This window comes from Eulemur rufifrons, chromosome 7 (genome assembly GCF_041146395.1).
Source record: "Eulemur rufifrons isolate Redbay chromosome 7, OSU_ERuf_1, whole genome shotgun sequence".
NCBI classification, from domain to species: domain Eukaryota; kingdom Metazoa; phylum Chordata; class Mammalia; order Primates; family Lemuridae; genus Eulemur; species Eulemur rufifrons.
Window position 1 is genome coordinate 137,637,511 of NC_090989.1, and position 22,489 is coordinate 137,659,999.

The 22,489-nt window shown below is 35.7% G+C and overlaps 1 protein-coding gene across 5 annotated transcripts in view; it reads left to right on the forward strand.

Moving 5' to 3' along the window:
- The window catches only part of RBMS3 (RNA binding motif single stranded interacting protein 3), a 649,837-nt gene that overhangs the window by 522,517 nt on the left and 104,831 nt on the right, over window positions 1–22,489 (forward strand). For 4 of the 5 annotated variants that reach the window (XM_069473346.1, XM_069473344.1, XM_069473345.1 and 1 more), the window contains exons 7-8: window positions 1,122–1,228; window positions 20,408–20,454. In XM_069473346.1, coding sequence (XP_069329447.1) covers window positions 1,122–1,228; window positions 20,408–20,454 — 154 coding nt within the window. Of the gene's footprint in view, window positions 1–1,121; window positions 1,229–16,667; window positions 16,707–20,407; window positions 20,455–22,489 lie in introns of all 5 variants that reach the window. The other variant, XM_069473343.1, reaches the window with a different exon arrangement.

The window sequence follows — 22,489 nt, forward strand, 5'->3', positions numbered from 1 at the left end:
TTGCATAGCAAAGGCCAAGGACACAGGGAGGGCTAGAGATTTAGGGCCAGTAATACCATTAGTCTTTTGCAGAACACATTTCCCCAGGGAGTGATGAGGGGGTTCATTTTGGTTTTCAGACTATAAACTGACAAATTAGTATGTGGTTTATTGAAACAAGTAAATTAATATGTTACCACCCACCCCCTAACCATATTAAAGTATTGACCAATTTGTCAGGCCAACATTGCTTTCTTTTTATTCATTCATTCATTCATTCATTCATTATATATGTGGTAATAACAAGCAGCAATTTTCCATTCAAGTAGGGATGTGAAAGAGAACAGCAGTTCACAGAATAATTTTGCCCTGTTGGGATTTAAAAGATTGTAATTTCGCAGTGTCATTGTTAGAAAAGGAATTCTGACATACTTTAGTTTTGGTCACTTTCTCTTAGGAAAGAAATATCCATAAGTCATGCAGGACCACCACAATCAGTTGTGATTCATGAGTTGTAGCCATATCCTTTAGCTGTATTTTATCATGTGGGTTCACTTAACATTCTAATGATTGTTCTCTCTGGGATTCTGTCTAGATTTTACTGGGAAATTGGAGCAAAAAGAGTTGGGTGGAGGATCAACTTCTTTGAAATTTGCAGAGGATTAACAAAAAAAAAAAAAAAAAGCTGATTTGATTGCAATTAGCAAAATATCTTCCTTTTTAGAAAGAAGTTCCTAAGCATCTCTTTCCAAAATTGAATCCTACAGTTGCTACAGTGAAAACACAGTTGCATGGAGGGAGAAATATTTATCCACTCATAAATACCAATTTTGAGTATGTTTCTAACATAACTGGAAGGGTCAGTGCCTGTCTCTTCACTTCCAAGGCGCGTTCACATTCTGCTTCAACTGATTGTTTTTTCAACAATATTTGTTATGTTCTTTTATGGTCTGCCAGTACTTTTTTTGAAGCCCAGTTAGAACAGCAGCCAACAGAGTTGAGACTAAAAGGGGGCCAAATATCTCTCCAGGAGCAAGACTTTACTTCAAAAGATATTCATTACAAAGCACGACTGTGATTCAAATAATCACTTATTTTTAAGGGGGATTTGCTAATATAGAATTGGTTTCTTATCTTCCCAGCCCCCAGTGAGCCTTTACTGTGCAAATTTGCTGATGGAGGACAAAAGAAGAGACAGAATCAAAGCAAATATACCCAGAATGGGAGGCCTTGGCCCAGGGAAGGAGAGGTGAGTCCTGATTGACAACTTTTGCTCAGAAATTTGGCAGCAGACATCCCTCAGAATGGTGGCAAGGCAGACATTTGGTGCCATGATGAAATTAGGTCCCGTGGAAAACCAAATAACTTCAAAGGGGCAAGTGAGTAGTCCTGTGTTAATGTGTTCAGGATGAAATTACTTGAGAAGGAGTATAGGACTTCAAAATTAACCTCAGTTCTGTAGTACAGTAAGTCTTCTGTCCTTAACCTAACTTGAACCTAAAAGAACTCAATGAGAGACTTATCCACAAAAAATTGATCTGTAATTGTATAATAGTTATAAAATGAGGATATGATTACTTAAGAAAATATTTTCAGTGAAATCATAGTGAGAGTTTGAATGTTCATGTTTTGAAAAAGGCAAGCAAAATTTTAGATTTTTTCATCCTGCCATTGAGATGATCTATTTGCACGTGTACATATATTTATGCATATGCCTATATGTTCATAAATGTGTATATGTGTGTATTTTTGTATATATCAATATAAAATATGCCATTTTCTGTTGGTCAGAAAGGAGGAAGAAAAGTTGATACATACAAAGTTCTGCTTTTCACAAGGAAAAGGAAAAACATCCAACAGTTAACTATCCATTTACCCTCTTAGTACAAATTAGTAGAAAAGCAAGCTTATGGATCCAATACTACTTGGGAATCGATTCCCTTTGGTTACTTTTTTGTAAGCAGACAAGGGAAAGGTGTCTGGGTTTCCATGAGGTCTTTTCATTATTTGTAAAATGGAATGGAGTTGTTTGAATGACTTGAATAAATGCCATTTTGTGCCAAGGCCATAATTTCAACAGAAAAGCTTTATTTAGTATTTCTATTCAAAGCACCTACTTCATCCATTTATCATTTAAAAGGCATTGTACTTGATGCCACATTTGACACTTTCAACACTGAGAGCAGCTGTAAGAAAAAAAGAAGCCTAGAGTTTTTCTCAGCAAATCCTTTAGCCAATTTTCAGTTCCTAAGACTATTTATTGTCTATTTCGAGTGTTTCCATGCAGGTCTCAAAACCCCTCTTAAAGTATATAGTTCTGTTCACGTACTATATGATCTATAACTCATTACATTAAGACATGAAAAACAGAATCATCGTTGAGAAATTGAATGCTAATAAAAAAGGCAAGAGTTTTAATATTCTCTTTAGAAAGGCAGTATATCTTATTTTCTATAAAGGAGGTGGTGTGCTTAGCATGGAGTTTAGTGCATCAGCAGATGACTCCATTGTCCCTGGAAGACTGCTGATGCCTGATAGCATCATTATTACATCCATCCCATGCCAAAACATCCATAGTCTAAAACGACTCATTTAAACTTTTAAAATTTGGTTGGGTAAATGCCTTCTGATTAGAGATATCTTTGGATCACAGACCAAAGACCAAAAGCCCCACGACTCAATTAGGTAAGTTAGCACTAATGACTGAAACTTCAGTTTCTGTCTCCTTCAGAACCTGTAATATAACCTTCACACAATAGATGGCAACTACAGCAAGACACTTCATCACAGTCTACATTTCTTAAAAATCAAATCAATAAGCATAAAATAAATGTAGAATTAGAGCTTCCACCCAGCTGTGGTACATAAAATCTAGGGCTTTTGGTTCAGAGCATGATGAACATCATATGTATCATGGCATGGAACCATTATAGAGTCAATTTTAGGACCTAGAGCACTTTTTGATTTAAATATAGATCTTAAAGGTATTTTCCTAATCTTTGTTTTAAAATGTTAATTTTTAAAACTATAGATTTTCATGTTAGACTATGAAAATCAAAGGACCATAATAAATTTGTCTGTGACCAATTATATTCCAAATGTGTAGACACATTGAGAGGGAAGAAATCAAGAAAAGAAATGATATGCACTAGAAATACCCTTATCACATTTTTTGGTTTGGGGATGAGCCTGTTAATTTGTATTCTTTGACGGTGGTCTTAGAAGGGGACACACCAAGAATGTTAGATAACCATGTGACCGTCATTTATATTTTTTTGCTTCTATTTCCCCTGTATTGTACTTACTAAAGTACATTAGCATGGTTGATAAAGTATGACATAATACAAAATAATTAAAAATGAGCAGTATTTAATTAATTTTATATACCAGTAAATTCTGATTATTTCATTTAATTGATTCTAAGACACATGTTTTTGTTATTGTCATTTTTCCACACCTTAACACTTCTGAAACTGGTTCCCCTCTAATAATCAATGGCATTTTGCAAGACAGTTTTCATATGCTCCTGTTAGTCACCTGGGGGCTCTACCTACATTTTATGCTTAAGGTCTTTAATGAAAACACTAACCAAAGTGAGGACTCTGGGTCAGATTTTCAGGGGAGATTTTCCCCTGTTCCTTTCCTTCATTCAGTGCTAACTTCCCATTTCTGATGAGTGGTTTAGTTTTTCATCTACCATTAGAGTAAAGTTGACCTCCCAACTTTACAAGGAGATCATTTTGTATGTTTGTTTGTTTGTTTTGGTATATAAAACAATGGTGTGTCTTTCAATCCTTGTTGTCTTCTGACAAAATGAAAGTGGTAATGCAGATTCTGCTGCTTCAGAATTTGAGATAATTTCTCAGACTAAGGCTAATGTTTACTTTCCTCTTTCTTGAAATTCAAGTAAAACAATGATAATGTGAAAAAGGTTTCTGATGAAGTGCTTAAGATACAAAATTGGTAGATTGCAAGCACTTTAGAAAAGTAACAAAAGTCTGCCAATTGATAGGCTAATTAAAATTTTAATTTATTAGTTGAAGGTATTTTTTTTCTGGGTGACATTTTGATAACAATTTTATAGCAGTTTGATGAAACGCATTTCTTTATAAAAAATCTAATACTGAAAATTTTATACACATATATTACTGTAAATAGCAAGATTCTGAAATATAAATATATGCAAATGGTTTTTGCATTAAGTGAAAAATACTGGGATATTTAAAAATTATCAACCAATCTTTCAAGAGACAATTGGAACTCTGAGTAAAATGATCAAGGGATTGGGGCTACTAGGCTCTTCTTTCCTGGCGTCCTACAGTTCGTTCTTTCTTTCTTTCTTGCTTTCTTGCTTTCTTTCTTGCTTTCTTTTTTTTTTTTTTTTGAGACAGAGTCTTGCTTTGTTGCCCTGGCTACAGTGAGTGCCATGGCGTCAGCCTAGCTCACAGCAACCTCAAACTCCTGGGCTCAGGCAATCCTCCTGTCTCAGCCTCCTGAGTAGCTGGTACTACAGGTGGGAGCCACCACATCCAGCTAATTTTTTGTTTCTATTTTTAGTTAACCAGCTAATTTTTTCTATCTTTAGTAGAGACGGTAGTCTTGCTCTTGTTCAGGCTGGTCTCTAATTCATGAGCTCAAGCGATCCTCCGGCCTCCGTGCCTGGCCCTGTCCTACAGTTCTTGTTTTTTATTTTAAGCAGCAGTTCTCAAACTCTTGGATCTTGGATCCCTTTATGCTCTTAAATTTATTATTTATAACAAAATAAATAATAACAAAAATAAACCCACCACGTGCTAATAAAAACAGTATCTTTTATGAAAAATAACTATGTTTTCCAAAGCAAAGGCAATTTTTTGAGAAGAGTGGCAACTTTTTTACATTTTTGCAAATCACTTTAATGTCTGACTCAGTAAAAGATGAGCAGATTTGTACATCTGCTTTGGCATTCAATCTGTTGTTGTATACTGTCTTGTTTTAAACATACAAGGAAAATCTAACTTCACCTAGACAATGTTTGTTGTTTAAAAAAGAGAGGACCTTATGCATCCCTAAAAGGATCTTGGGAACCCTCAGGATTCTTTAGGCCACACTTTGAGAACCACTATCTTAGAGAAGCCAAGGACAGGGCTGATGTTCAGCTTCAGTATACTAAAAGGGCCATGCAGCTTGTTAATGTGTTAAAACACATCTTTGTCATTTGGATAAGTAGCCACTGCCCATAGTCTATCAGTGCAACCCAACTTCCCCTTCCACCCTCCTCCAAGACCTCCCATGATGCAGCAATAATGGGGTGCTGGCTGGCACAGCAGGAGTTCCCCACATGCTCCTACACCAGCACTTACGTTCTGATTGGCCAGTGCTTATGACCTACTGGTTGTGAAATGTTTTTAATGTCACCTCTAGCTCAGGAGTCCTCGTACTCTATTATTGCTGTAATAATGGAACTCCAAGGTGTTCAATTCCATACAAGTCCATATTCTCAGTTCTTAATTCAGGTAAAATGCTGTCCAAATTGACCATGTTTGTGCTCCCCCAAATGGCTAGTGTGGAACCAGGAATGCTTCAAACCAGTTCAAAAATATATCAGAAACATGAAGAAGAACCCCTATTGCTTCCTCCTGTATCCTCAAAGAAGACATTTCCGATGACTACCAAAAGCCACCACCTTGGATTCCATACCCCAAATAATAAGAACAGCTGATCAAAAAGCAAATAGCTGCAAGAATTTCCCAGATGGCCAGATCAAAATCTGATTGATGGCAATTTAGTGCCTCAGTGAATTTAATTGTAAACTAAAATAGACATTTATTCATTCATTCATTCAACTATGACCACCACCACCACCACCACCACAACACATACACAAACACATTTTCTAACTTGTGGTAAGCATATTTTTACAAACTTTATTTAACTGTGTTGTAAAGATGATTGGGTTAAATCAAACAATGGATAATTTTCCACTATGATGATGAGAGTCACTCAAATTTTGAAATTGCTTTATGTTAACTTTCGTTGTGACTGGTCTTTGGGTTTCCTTGAGAATTTTCAAATATAGGTAAATGCTAAGTTTCAAATTTCAGAATATGGTGCTATTTCATCAAAGTTTTTTGCTGAGGTTTTGTCCTTAAATAGTGCGAATCTCATAAACAAACCAGTTTTTACTGGCTTCAAAACTCCATCTAGCTTTCATAAAATCTTCCCAAGCCCTACATTAATTGAGTTAGTAAATGTCATTGATAGCAATTGCTTTGGGAATTGTACTTCCAAGAAATAATGTTTTGGCTGCGGACACAAACCAGAGACATGGCAATTGAACAAAAAGTAACCGAACAAAGTACTCAGATGTCTAGTGAAAATGTGCCAAGATTTTTTTATAAAAACAAAAATTAATAAAATTACATTTCTTGCCTTTATCTTATTTACTTTTCTCTGCTGGAGTCAATTTAAAAACAATGAACAATAGTGAACATTTTTCTATTTGATGCTCTGAAGATATTTTTCCTTACTTTGAAAACATTTAACAAGATTATCTTCACAATCTAATTATGAAAATGAACTAATGGAACTAATGTGATATTGTTAACAATCAACACTCAGGTTCCCAGGAATACTTTACAGGTTATGTTAAAGAGAAAATTAAATAAGGTTTTGAGTATGCATTCTAGGAATATTAAGGTTTGCAATTCCTTACCTATTCCCGGTTAAAGAACAAATTTTAGGTGATGCATAATGATATAGTATTTCTTGAAGATATTTTATTTAAATGCATTTTTATTTGCCCAAGACACAGGCAAGGTACAGGAGTACAATATATACATTGCACAATATTAAGAGTGCCATTCATACAAATTAGATGTAATACAATGACATAGTGTACTTCACTTTCCTTAAATTAGGGGTCCCATTAATATACTCACGACATCCAGTATTAGTGAGCTGAAAGCTAAAATTATCGGTTTTATCACAGCTAACCTAAGCTAGATTATTTGTTATGACCTATAATCCAGATAAAATGTCTATATTCAGACCTGAAATCAACTTGTTTTCTGTGGTGGATGAAAACTTGCACTGTGTAGTAAAGTTTTATAATTCTTGTCTGTTCAGAGCTACTATTAATAAAAATTCTCTTCAGTGCCAGTAAGTGAATGAAGGCCTGCAAAAGTCATGGGGGAGAATGGAATTTCCCATGCTGTTATGAATCTATAGCCAAGTGCAGGCAAAGTTGATAAACTTGATTCCAAACAGCCAGTCTATTTCCATTGTGCCTCAAGGCACTGGGAGGACTTGTTTATTCTAAGTCCATTTATGAATGAGACAAATTTTTTTTTTTAGATTTCTAAGTAGGCAGATAGCCATCTCAATAATATAATATTTATATCCTATATTCAGACTCTAGATGAATAAAAATTTTCTTTAAGGGATATGTTCTATTTTTTGTTTGTTTCATTTTTATTTGTTTGAAGGAGGGTGAATGCATGAAAAACTGGCATCATCATTACTAATTTCAACTGTCTTTATTACCATTATCATCACTAATGTTATCATAGGCATTTGTTCCTTCACTGAGTCATGCTGCATACTGAGGATGTGTAAGGACGTATACCTCGTTAGGTATAGGGAATGACCCCTGTTCTGAATGCATATTAAACATTCTCAGTGAGAACTCCTTTCATCTCCTGTGTTTCCTGTTTGCTTTCTTCCTTTCTCAGTGTATAACTACTTTATGAAGAAATGTTCTTTTAAGAGAAGGATTCTGTTAGAGGGTTTTTTAAAAGATAATATGAAGAAGAAACAGCTTAAACAACAAGTGTTCAGTCAGTGAGTGATCACGTGTTGTGTCCACTGTATAGGGGCCATGGGCCTGGCTGCTATGGACATGATGTAAACACAGACAGGGCCCATACTCCATCAGAGCCTAAAATGACAAAGATATTCTCTGTCTGCAGAGTAGACATTAAAAATAGGATGGAATATAATTTAGTGTTGTAGAAATCAAATCATTGACTGTAACTGGCTTCGTGTCTATTCCAGTGAAAGAAAGCCAAAACCAAAATAATAAAAATAACAAGAACAAAAGCAGCAGGTACAAGAACATCAGTTTACCTTCATCTTGCTACTAGGTCATAACTGCTTCTTTGTTTGTTTTTCAGGGTAGGTAACTGAGAAATTGATTTATGTGCATTTACAAAAGAGAAATGCTTCCCAAAGTCGGAAAACTTCACTGTGTCACTTGGCCAGTAGAGGCCTCTATGCCTTTGGGTGCTGAGTGGCACACAGAGAATAACATTTAGAGAAGCAAGCTGAGCTTCAGGCTGTGAATATTTCATGAATCTTAAGTCCGTCTCTGATTCCCCCCCTGAGAATAATAATTCTTCCTGAATTTTAAGGAATCAAGTGTGTTACTGTGATGTGCTGAATATTATGTGCTTATCTTCATAATTTTCCAGGCACTCTCCTTCAGTGGCTAAGGGAGCATACTCTAGTGTTTAAATCACAAATCCACAACTTCCGAGCTGAGTGACAACACTGGGCAAGGTTTTGAAAGTCCTTACATTTCATTTTCCTCACCAGTAGAATGAGAATGGTTGAGAGTGTGTATTTGGTGATGGTGTGGATTCAATGAGGTGGTCAAGGGCAAAGCACTGAGCACAGTACCTGGCAAACGATAACTGCTCAAGCAGAAGCTATTATTATACTATCATAATATAATCAATGCAACTCGGGGCTTTTTAACCTGAAAGCCAGCTTTGCTATGTATTTCTAAGCCTAGAATGCTTTAACCCTTTGATTTTCAATTTTATACCATGTCCGTTTATTTTCCAAACCAGAATTATTTTAAATGATACATTTATTTGAAAAATTGTTGCCAATATAATCTTCCAGCTGCATTTTTTTAGATTATAAAACATATTTTAAAAAATAAGTAGATCATGTATATATTTTAATATTTATTATAGGTACATACTAGTTGTATATATTTATAGGGTACATGTGATATTTTGATACAGGCGTACAATGTGTGATTTGATCAATACCCATCACCTCAAGCATTTATCATTCCTTTGTGTTAGGAACATTCTACTTCCACTCTTTTAGTTATTTTAAAGTATACCCTTAACAATATTGATAGAAAATAATATATTTTAACTTTGATCCACATTATATTAATGTTTTTATAAGATCACACTTCAAATCATAAAGCATTATTTAGCACTGAAACGTTATGTGGTTTTCAAGTTTCTAGCCCATTTTCTTTTGAAGGTCATATAATCATAAAGCCAAGGGCCAGCAGGGGGAGGAGGGCTTGGATGGAGAAGATGAAAGAAAAATATAAAGGAAAAATAAAAAAAAAAACATAAACTTTTGCCAGAAATCAAGGAAAAGATTGAGCTACTATTGAGAACTGATAAATTACATAGTGTTTTTTAAAGAGAAAAAAGATGAGTGTTTAACTTATTGTGGCAAATAATGGCAATAAATTTTGGATACCAAAGGTGCTTGGGCAACTTTAGTGGCCGTTAGAAGGACTCCTTAGGTTCAAGTACTCTCCACTATCATTCAAAGCAATTATCTTTGAGAGAAGGAGCATTCTAATGCCACAATTGGTGGCTTACAGAATTTAGCAAAGAATTGTGAAACAGGAATTTATTTGCATATACTGTCTCCATAGTGCTGAATGTAGATAACCTCTACACTTCCACATAGTAATTTATATATGAAGGGTGACATTATTAAATTCTTCTGTGTAACTTTCAGAATCTTAATTTTTAGAGTCTTTACAAATAGTGGTATTAATGCCATTTATAAAATTTTCTTTTGTTTGTGACTCAGACTCATGACATTATCAGTTTGAAGAAAGATACAGTCAATCCTCATTATTCACAGGTTCATATCTGAAAATTTATCTACTTATTAAAATTTATTTGAAATGCCAGAACCAGTACTCATGATGCTTTCACAGTCATTCACAGACATGCAGAGTGGTGAAGAATTTGAGTCACCTGACAGGCACATTCTTAACTGAAGTAGAAAAAGGTGATGCTCTGCCTTCTTTCTTTGGCATGGGAAATATTGATGTTAAAGGACACATAGATGGCTCTGGAAGTAATGGGAAATATATCTCAAACATGCTACATAAAATCTAGAGAGAAAGAGGCTTATCCCTGTGGTTACTGCTTATGGGGAATGCTCTCAGCAGAATGTTTTGTGGAGTTTCTTGAAAGCATTTGGCTGACACCAACGCTAATGGAAGGCACATGCTTTAAGACATTCTTAGCAGTGAGGAAGACAATACACAACTCAACAAAATAGCTATCTGCTCCAAATGGTGCACGTAGTGCATTAACTATTTGATCAGTCACTAGTCAAGATTCTTCTTGTTAGTATGAGAAGTACCTGACTATGAGATCCAGAAATACACCATTTCTATTAGCTTTGAAGCCATATTGGCTGCAATTTAATTGTATAATACTGAACATTAGAAATTTATGTTTCAGAGATGTAGAATTGAAGTACTGTCCCATGAGCCACTAGAAACAAAAATACTTTGAGGATAAACTCAAGTACAATTCCTATAAAATAGTATATCTAAAGAATTACTTGGAAAACTTAGTAATATGTCTAGACTCAGGATATCTTAGACCATTTTCCATAAAGGCAGGGGCATTGTCTATGGAGTTCACCACTATTTTCTTTGTGTATACCACAGTGCTTGGCAATTAGTTGGTCCAATTTTTTTCTTTAACAAGACTTTGGAAAAAAAAAATTAAGATATATCTACCAACATTGCCAGGTTCAGCAAATAGTCTTTTTAACCTTGAACTGAAGGAGAGTCTTTATATACGTGATATTGAAAAGAATTGTTGGCTGTTATGATGCATGTGAGCACTTGCAAGTTCGGTTTATTAGTTAGCCCACCACATGTAGTTTTATTTATTTTCCATACTTTACCTACAATTTAGAGAGCAGGCTCAAGGTGAATGGCCCTTCTCATTTTAAAAGAAAATTTCCCATTGGCCCAAGAACTTGAATTCTCAATAATTCAGTATGAAAACTTTCTTACTCAATTAAGTGTTCTATTTTAAAGCTGCTAGACCCAATATTTACTAACCTGTGATCACTAAGGATAAAAAATAAGACTTGTAAATCCCTGTAATAGTGTAATTTTGGATTAAGGTAATTGGTGATGAGCTCCAGTTCTCTGTCTAGCTGTGTTCTCAAGGAAAAGGATGGCATAACAAATTTACATTCTTGGGGCAAAGGTAGGGGTGGGGAATTGAGGAGGGGCTTTAGGCTAGGAAGATTATAGCAAGCAATTACAAGGAGGAAAGGCTGCTGGTGGATCTCCATGTCCCCTGTCTTCTCCAGACTCAATCTCTGTGGATCAAGGCAACTAAATGGGACATCAACCAACTGGGAGATTTCTGGAGTTGTTGGCGTGTCCTGGCAGTCCTAGCCTGCGATAAGAATGAGAATCATCTCTTTAGATGTGTAAGCCACTGTTTACAACCTCCAGGTAGTATAAGACTATAACTAGGACCGGAAAGTCCATGGGTCAATTAGCTGGATACCTGGAACTTGCCCCTATTTAATGCTACACAGGCTTATAGCAATCTCAGCATTTTATATTTTTCATCCCACTTTGTCATGTTCTGGTGGGATTTAACAGTATAGATACTACATCGCTGACTATAAGGTACCATCTATTAAAGATAAAATATTATTTTAAATACCACCAAAAAAAAATAAAAGAAAAAGAACTTGAAAAACTGGGAAATGCCCTCAGTTATCATGTGAATCCCAATTTCACAAATACTAAAATGTGAAAAAAAAAAACCCTGCATCTTGAAATCTATGAAATTCAGTCATTTAGATTAAGATAAAAACAGATGCACCTACATAAAATATGATAATGTTCTCTCATCTTTTTTATGGTTAGCAATTAAAGATTAAACTTTGGTTTTCATGATAAACTCAGACAAGAACTTTTTTTCCCAAGACTTTGGGACCTTTAGCCAGCTATATCATGTTGTACCTTTTCTTATTCTTCCCTTTCAGCCATGCTTGTTCAGTGTCGTCATAGGCTTTCTCAGCCTTCCAGTCTTAGTCTGTTGACATCTTTCTGTCTCGTCCTTCTCTATGGCTATATAAGGGGAAAAAATCTCTGTCTGCCAAGAATACTTTAGCAAAAGCCAAAAAAGAGAAAGATTGTGATGACATAGCACATAAATAACAACATTAAGTCTCCCCTTGATGTTCTTTTCTCACATATAAAAGTTAATTTTCTCTGTTCTCTATTTTTGCTGCAATTTAAAGCGATTAATCGCCTGCATCTTATTTGTTTAATTCCTGAAAAAACCTTTTGAAGCTATCCAAATGACATTTAATAGTCCTTCTCTTATCCTGGTTCTGGGCTGGTCATTTCAGGAAGAAAGGCCTCCAGGTTTTCCAGCTTCCTCTAGGTCCCTGCCCATGATTTGGTTCAGGTACACTGGCTTCCCCATTCCATCGGAAAGGTCTCTTAGAAATTCCAATATTCATCTTGCTTCCCCCATCTCTCTCACCAATATAGAGCTAAAACATTATCTTTATCTTTTTTTTTTTTTTTTTTTTTGAGAAGAGTATTGCTCTGTTGCCCAGGCTAGAGTGCTGTGGCATCAGCTTAGCTTCACAGCAACCTTAAACTCCTGGGCTCAATCCTTCTGCCTCAGCCTCCCAAGGAACTGGGACTACAAGCAAGCACCACCATGCCTGGATAATTTTTTTTTCTTTCTATTTTTAGTAGAGACGTGTTCTTCCTCTTGCTCAAGCTGGTCTCATACTTCTGATCTCAAGTGATCCTCCCGCTTTGGCCTCCCAGAATGCTAGGCACGGACCACCATGCCTAGCCAAATGTTATCTTTAGACATTCACTTGAGTCCAGCTGAAATTTTCCCAAAGGAAATTTTACTAATAAAATAAGGCAAAATTAAGAATGCACTCTAATTCCATTTTCACATGCAAATTTAAAATCTAAACTCAAAATTTACTTTAAATCATTTATGTATTTATTATTTCATTTAACCAACATTTATTAAGCCTCTATGGTGTTTCAAACACTGGGCTAGGAAGAGGAGATACCAAGATGGACATGACCAAGAACCTAGCTGAGAGACACGCCTGGCAAACCATGATCATAATAGCTCCCATCGTGGGTCATGAGGGCTGAGCAAAGGCAGCAGTTAATGCCACATGGAGGGAGAGCTGGCTTTAAGAGGCTCTGGCATCTAGTCTGAGGCTGGAAGAATAGAATATCAATATTCCCACAAATAGTGATGGGGACTTTCCAGCCAAAAACTACCCATACAACAGCCCAGAGGTAATGCTCCAGGGCAGGATGAGCGTATGTCTATATCTGAGTTTCTGAGTTTGGTGAACTCTCATCTAGAGTTACATGAGAAAGTTGTGGAGATCAACAGGTACATAGGGACTTGATCATGAAGAGTTCTGTGGGCCATGTTTTATCTCAAGGTAACAGGGTGCTACTGAGACAAAGGACCATAATGTGGTCAGATTTGCCTCTGACAAGAACAATCCTCACAACACAATGGTATGGCTGATGGACTGGAGGAAGGTTTTGAGCAAAGGAAGGACAGGTTATTATATCAAAAAATATTAGTAAATACTGAAACAAGAAATGATAACTTGTAAGAAGGCAGTGACCATGCACTGAACTTATTGATTTAACTTGGCAATGCTTGTCTGGAATTCAGAATAAAAACTTGAGTTTGAGACAAGGATTCTAGAGCCATCAGGACATAAATAATAGTTGGGATCAGAAAATGAATGTCACCACTATACACAGGCAGAGGAGCCCTGAGCACTGGCATCTCAAAGGCAGTTGAATCAAATAAAGCCAAAGAAGAAATTGCTTTCTGAGAGGTCAGAAAAAAACAAGGGAGACGATCACAGAAGCCAAGGGAAGGAGTTCTGAAAGAAGAAAAAAATTCACTGGTGAATGATATTAACTAATCAAATATAATTTGGAATAAAAATATTCCTTGGATTCAGAAATTATGAAAATTAGCATAGCGTGAGCCATTTCACAGATTGGTTGGCACCTTTTATAGTAGGATTAACCAGGATTTTTTTTTTTGTCTTATCTCAGGACTGCATAGACCTTGAGAATTTCCTTATTTACTATCTAACTTGTCCCTCATCTTCTCTTCAAGAGAGTGAATGGCTGCTCAGTAGCCCAGGGAACATCCCTTCAGCAGGTGAGAGCAGACCACTGCCTTACATGGTTGACTGCCTCTCCTGGGAGAAACAAACCATTCAATAGTCCCCTGACTGTGCCAGAGCTGTTCCCCAGTAAAACTCTACCACTTGACTCCTAGGAAGGTCAGAAATTTATTCTCTCATAAGCCCTTTTAGCAAGTGAATTAATAGCCTGCCATCAATTTTGCTCTGAGTATACTTTTTCCTAGGATTAGTTCCTCCTTTAACATGAAGAATGTTAAAAGCTCTTTGGCCAAAAGTTTGACTTAATGTTGGCCATCTAATGATTTTCTTGTCATTGATGTTTCTTTTGATTCCTCTGAATATCTTGGATAGCCATACTTCTGATGTCGCAAAGGAGGCCCTCAATTTCTCAGCCACTGTGTGGTCATTTGGATTTCTGAATTCTTACTGGCTTCTACCACTAGAAACACTGTATCATTAACCCTGTATTTTCAGTCTTTATTACTTACCTCCTGCTCACTCTCACCTTGTCCCTTCTGGTTGTAGCACCCCCATTCCATCCTACCTCTTCTGTATTCTGTTTACCCAGAAAAGCTAAATGCCTTGCGACATTTTCAAGCTTACTTCTGAATCGAGCCTCTGATCTATATTACTTTCACAAATGATATGTCTTCCCCCTACCCCTGTCTTAAATTTAAAATTTTAAAACAAGTCATAGAGGACATAAAGTGCTTTTATACATTAAAGGATCTCTCACCCACACATTATAAAAGTAATTATTATTATATATAACTTTAAAATGTCAGACAAAAAGTATGAAAGGAAGAAAAGTCATTTATAGTTATACCACCCCAATATTTTATCATTTTGTTGAAATTCATTTTGCAAATTTTTATTTTCTACCCATATTGTACACATAATTTCATGTCATGATTTGTTCACTAAAGGACCTATTTTCTAAATAAAAATACTGGTAAATAAATATAAGCAAATTAAGAGAAATTTCACTTCAACAGCAATACCTAGATATTTATAACACATCATAATTTTAAGCCCCTGTTATATACATCACCTTTTAAGTCATATTATTGTATTTATTGAATTTTTAATTATAGCCAGCTAACAGTTGTAAATATCGTTAAAATTGGTTGCAAGAAATAAACTCTTTAAGAATGACATCCAGAAAACTCTATGATCTTTGTCTTCTTTAGTTTTCTGAACTCAACTTGTGCTAATCCAGTATTTACTAAAATATACAATCTTTACTACATATTTACTAAAGTGTTGTTTTAAATCTGATTATAGAAGAATGGAAATTCTTGTAATTATTCATTTGTATTTCATCCAGAGGTATGTCAAGGCAGATCTTAAAAAAAAAAAAGAAAAATATTAGGCTAAAACAGCAATGTTTTGATTTTCCAGGAATTTCAGTCTGTATCAGTTTGTATAAAATTTATTGCCTCAAACTTTTTGATTCCCGTTCACCTTACAGTCTAAAAACATTTTCAAAGATGATAAAACAATTCTGTCAGCCCCTCTTCTCGGTGGCTTTGTAATAGTCAATGATTCTCTGCTCCCCAGATAAGACCAAGTATTACAGTTCAGGGAATTTTCTACAGTAGAAATGCCTACTCCCTAATGTGTACACTGTAAGCAGTATTTCCATAATTATTACCTCTTGATATAACCTAAGCATTTACAGTTATTAATATCAAATATCTAGCTCCTAAGTCAACTGATTTATCTCACTAAATCCTCCACATTTATTAAAAATAAAGATGCATTAGTTACTCCAATAAAACATTAAAATTCTTCTAAAATATTTAGCTCTTGTAGTACACATCCTGTCTGGAAGCCCTAAAAATATCCTATTATGACTGAAATACTGAGCCAAACCCTAGCTGCTGTTGCAAATGACAAAAATGCCCCATTTTGTCTTAAATAAATTATAAACGACTCCAATATACAAATAATGTGAAAATGGAAAATATTTCTGAGTCTAAAAAGGTTATTTTTTTTTGAAATAAGGATTAAACATCACTTTTCTGCATATGTGGTGTGACATTTTCATTTTGTTTCAAGATACTTTACTTTTTGTGTGACTCGGGAGTTTGTAAACATGCCGTAATTTTTGGTGATTATATAATGATAATTTTATGGTTCTAGCTTAGTATAAAGGGGACTAGACAGAGCAGCAAAATTGATTTTCTTTTTACCTTTGTGGAAAGAGACAAAGGGAAATTGAATGCAAAATTTGCATTAACACCGTGTTAGAATTATAACTCAACAATCTGTTATGCATGAAGTGAAAAACAGGAGTAGCCAAGTGTTAGTTATTGTGCTGTGATATTCAGCCAATGGGTTAAGTTCAAAAAACCATTTGTTTAACTCATGCCTTGTTTTGCTACCCACGGTGTGCCAAATGCGTATGACCTGACACTATTTCTTGTCTCCTCTTGCCAAAGGTACTCAGAGGCAGGATTGTCCCTAGGCAAAATCGTGAAGTAGGTGAATCTTGTATTCATTCCCTACCCTTTTGCAATGACAATCTCAGCTTAGATTCTCTCCACCTCCCTGTCCCCAGGTACCTACTCCAGTTGCTCATTGCTCTGGATTTACCCTCTGTTTTTCAGAGGGCTCATGCTATCTCCCGTTGCCCAATCCCTCTTTGATTGTATAACTTTCCTGCTCAAAAATGTTCAGTGGCTCCCCTGGAGGAGCTGAGCAATTAAGATCCTCCCTCTTTACCTTTTCATTCTTGTTTCCCACTCTCCCTTCCACACATGATACTGCAAGTAGATCACTCACCTTGCCATTTTTGTTTACACACTTCTTTCCATGCTATTCCTTTTGCCCGAGCTGGCCTTCACCTCTCATCTCCATCTGTGGACATCTTGCTCATTGTTCAAGGCTCTGCTCAGCTCTACCTTCTCTACATGCCTTCTCTGATCACCCCCAGCCTCTTTCCTCTGCACCTCGTCCATGCCACTCATATGCCACCTGACATATCTTGCTTTGTATTATAATATTTACGTATGTGTCTTGTCTCCAGACACTGTGCTGGGCGCTTTACAAACATAATCTCTTTTAAATTTTACAACAATCCAATGATTTAGGTATTATTATACCATTTAACAGCTGAGGAAACTGAGGGCTCAAATAGGTTAAATAATTTGCCCAAAGTCACACTGCTAGAAAATAACAAAACTAGGACTTAAACTCAGGCCTGACTCCAAAACATAAATGCTTTCCACTGTACCATGTTGACATCTACTCAGTTCTTTTCTGTCTTCTGAAAGACAGCACGAGGGTTTAAGTTGGAGAAAGAATTAAATTTAGGTTTTCTTTTTCTTTTCTTTTTTGTTTTTTTGAGACAGAGTCTCACTCTGTTGCCTAGGCTAGAGTGCCGTGGTCTCAGCCTAGCTCACAGCAACCTCAAACTCCTGGCTTAAGCGATCTTCCTGCCTCTGCCTTACAAGTATCTGGGACTACAGGTGCTCACCACCACAACTGGCTAAATCTTTCTATTTGTAGTAGAGATGGGGTCTCGCTCTTGCTCAGGCTGGTCTTGCACTCCTGACCTCAAGCGATTCTCCCCCCCTCAGCCTCCCAGAGTGCTAGGATTACAGGCATGAGCCACTGTGCCCGGCCAATATAGGTTTTCTGATTAACAAATATGTACTGGACAAAGAGATGGAGTTGATTGATATTTACTATAGTCTTAGCAAGAACTGACTGGTTAACTTGAATCCATGAGGAATTCAAGTAAAATGGGAGAAAAAGAAATTCTTACCTAAAGTAGTCAGAACCAATAAACATGGCATAAAAAGAGTATGTTCAAGATAGTTTATAATTCAAGAAGGGCTAGATAGCATTGGTCTCTCTCTGAGCACTATAGGAAAATAAGTACAGGAAAATGAATAAATGTGGGGTTTACTAGAGAAGGCTTCCTGTAAGTCCCCAGGATTTAAACAATTTGGGGTAATTAGAAGGATGAAGATATGACTATCACCCTAAATCTCATGAACTAACGATAACTCTATTAAATGTAAAGCACACTGTTTTCATTCTGCCTCCAGTGTGGCATTTTGGATAAGTTAGAGGACTGAAGTTTAGTGTTCCTAAGAGGGAAATCTCATCCCAGATGGACAGCTTTTACAACTGCCCTCTCCATCATAGGACCATGGAATTTCAGCTGAGTGCTTGACAACTCCATTCGGAGGCGTGCTCAGCCTAGGGCCTGTCTCCCGCCAGTCATGTGGCAGAGGCCCCATCCCTGGGAAGACGTTAGACTCAGGATCTCTATTCATGTGGATACCACTACCTTTTTGCTTGTCCCAAGGGCACAGACAAAAACCTTTCTTCATTTCTGCTGTTTTATTCTCTTTTCATTTCCTAGTCCCCAAGATTGTTGTATTATCAGTTGCATATTTCTTTAACATGAGTGAGATTTAAATTTAAAGAGGTCATGCAGTTATTATTAAACATGTATTCTCACTGCAACTCTGTTAACATCTGGCAGTCATCTAAATTTTGTTTGCAAACACCGTTTCAATTTATGTATGCTTCCCATTCATATATGGGATATATACCAATCCCATTCATATATGGCTCTACACTTTTGTTCCTCATATCAATCTTCATGATAATTTAAACATTATTATTTAGAGAAAATAATGCATGCAATGTAATCTTGAATAGAGCAGGACATACTGTATGTAAGGTTCCGTGTTAAGAAGCTGGAAAATTTTCATTTCAGTTACATGCTAAATCCCAGGAATTCAATAAGCCCAAGAGAAAACCACCTTCAGCCACACTGGAAAAAGAAAAAAGGAATACATGAAAGCTTTTTTTTTTTCTTTTAAAATGTTTATCTTATCTTCTATAGAAGTTCTCAAAGCTCACTCACTTTTTTTTCCCTAACTTTTTATTTTGAAGTAATTAGAGTTTCACAGGAAGTTGTAAGAGAAATATACAAGGAGGTCTTGTATAACTTTTACTTAGTTTCTCCCAGTGGTTACATTTTATGTAACTATAGTACACTGTCAAAGCCAGGAAATTATTATTGTTTTAATTCACTTTTAAATTTGAAAAAGAAAAACAATCCAGCCTCGAGACAACCTGGGCAGTTTTAATTTATATTCTACATTTTATTCCTATTTATAAGTGATAACCATGCAGACAATCCCAGTAAACAAAGGATGTAGGTCCATATAGCCACAGAGAACGGTCCCCCATATTGTTGGAGTTGATACTCGGGTCTCGTTTAAATCTTAGGCCAACGTATGGCAGAGGAGTGGAAAGGAGTCCATATGGGAAGACTTGGGTTGAAATCTGGTTCTGCCCCCAAATATGTGACTTTGAGCAAGTCACTTGACCTTTCCAAGCTTCCATGTCTTCATCTATAAAATGGAGAAAATATTTCCCCTGCCTACTTCATAGGGTTGTTGTGAGGAGCAAACATGATAATGTATACGAAGGGGTGAGTTAGGCTGTGAATCAGCAATTAGAAAGTTTATGTTTTTTTTTTTTTTTTTTTTTCCTGAAACTACTGCCAGTTATAGAAGTGTAGTTTTTCAGAGGTGGTCTTATTCTTAGAAACAAAACACAACTACTTCCTTATTAGCCATGTGGCCTAGAATTTCCATCATATGTAAATGATCTTCCCTTTCTAGCACTTTTAGTAGGAGAGGTACTAGCAAGGTATTGAACAAGCTCTCTGTGACTCATTACCTGCACACCCCTGAGGCATAGGATGGATTTTAAAATAAATATTTCTTAAAGTTTTGTTCTATAAGGTTGAATGCATTTTAAGTGGCTTTTATTTTTATCTTGACTGCAGGACTCATTCTTATTTTTTTTCCAAGCCTTGAGATGTATAATAGGTGCTCTTGACAATAGTGAGAGATTATAAGGATACCAGTTAGACAGAGGATGGTTTATGAAGTAAAAATGGAAATCATCCAAGCTGCATTGTTCCTTGTTTTGTCTGGATATATAATATGTACTCCCAAGTCACTAGTGGATTCTGGTTTGTGGGTAGTAAAATAGCTAGTTTTGCCAGTAAGAGTGGAGAAATATATAGAAGAAAATAAACTTAAATTGTGGAAAGAATAGATAAAAGTCTTCGTGTGTACTCAATGTTTTGGGCACCATGATAAAAATGTTAATATCTATTTTATTCCTTCTCCCCCTCTATGTACAGGCTGGCATGGCTCTGACCTATGACCCCACAGCCGCCATACAGAATGGGTAAGTAGACCACATTTTCTCTATTGTAATTGATAAGAGGTTTTTGAGCTCTGAATCAGTGCCAAAGAAAAGTGTTCAAATCTGTTTTGCTTTTATTTTACATCTATGAACACAAACTTTAAAACAAATATTTCTCATCATTGTAATTTTTTTCTTCCCATAAGTGAGTCTGATTTCCCAGTCTCACAATGCCTCTGCCCACATTAAACCCTCCTCTCTCTTTCTCTCTCTCTCTGGAGTATAGATAAAACTAGCCTGAGAGAATTGTATGTGTGTTCCTAGGACAAGTATGTTGCCCTGCTAATAATTCTAGAGTTTACCTTTCAATAATTTTTAGTGTGTGCCGAAGTCTAGTTCTACATTAATAATGTGTTTATTCTTTCCTTCTGGTGATCAGGGAAATTGTAATAAATGGAAGCCAAGTTAGTAACTCAACTGATTGTACCTTCATTCTTCATTTTAATTAGCATCTGGAAATTTGTAGCCTTTTACTTAGAACAAATCATAAAGTTCACAATTTATCCTCTGCAAAATAAGACTGTTAAACTACATGATCTGGCCTCTCTAAAATTCTGTGAATTCTGAATATCTTTGGTTGAAACTTTCTTCTCACTTCCTAATATCTTTTCTTTGCTTTGGCTTTCTGGCAAATGACAATAATTATTTTTTGGTTGGTTGCTTGTTTTATTTTCAAAACCTTTTATTTTGGACTTCTCTATGCCTTTCATTTGTCTGTCTTTCAGTCTCATTAAAGAATCAATTATGATAAAAGCCTCCTTTAAGATCAATATAGAGAGTAGAATGAATTAAACTCCATTTTCTGTTTGGTCAATGACCTCTAATGAAAATCTATAGGATATTGAAATTGTTTAAATAACTGTCTCTTATTCTTATAGTTATTCATTCAGGCAGTTGTTTATTTAGTCATTCAACAAACATTCAGTGAGTCTGCCAGGCACAGTTCTATGTTCTATCAATTTACAAAAATCACATATGAGACAAGGTCTTTCTCCTCAAGAAGCTCCCAGTTTACTCTTCCATTAAAAAATAAACACCAGTGGTGGACTAGGGTAGGAGTTTAGTCCTTTGGCCTTTGGTTGATGAAAACTTCCATCTAGGAATGAAAATTAAGGATATCCCTTCATTTATCTAATAAGCATTTACTTATTTCCAAGGAGCTATAAACTTGGTGGGTAGAAAGAAGTAAAAACATGGGGGAAAAAGTCCTCTGGAATCATATTATGTAGTTGGAGATAAAATATTTAACTCAAAGGTAAAAATAAGGCATTATGTGCTAAGTGACAGTGACAGAAAATAGGTACTGTAATGGAATAAATGACATTTATTGAACACACACTATGTACAACGTACTGTATATTTGTAATTTAATGGCACATAGTTTATGAGTCAAATGAATATGTGTGATAGCAATTAGAAATTTATTTTGAAAATGTACACACAGGAAAATAGGAAATAATAGTTGAATGATTAACTGTATGCCCATTAATTAGATTCAACAAGTGTGAATATTTTGCAATATTTTGTATACATGCATGTGTATGCATGTACTTATGCATTATGTACATATGTATATACCTATCTACTATACACACACACATCAAATTATAAAAAGTACCTGAGATAGAGTCACTAAAGACTCCGTATCTGGGATTAGAGATGTAACAACGACCCAGACATACATTGCTTTTGCATTCATAAAGCTTAGATTAGATATTTTTTGCTGGACCATATCAAAGTAAAATTTAGACATCAAATACTTCTAAATCCTTACATCTTCAAAAATAAGGACATTAGTCATATGATGACAATATCATTATCACATAAAATGAAATTAGTACTAATTTCAAAATATCATCTATTATCCAGATTATTTGCAACTTTGCTCAGTTGCCCCCACAATGTAATTTAAAGCTGGTCGATTCTGAAGCAAAATCATAAAGTCCTGTGAAAATACATAAAAAGGGTTATTTCATTTACTAATGATATCCATTTTGGGTGAGTGTTAATATTCCCA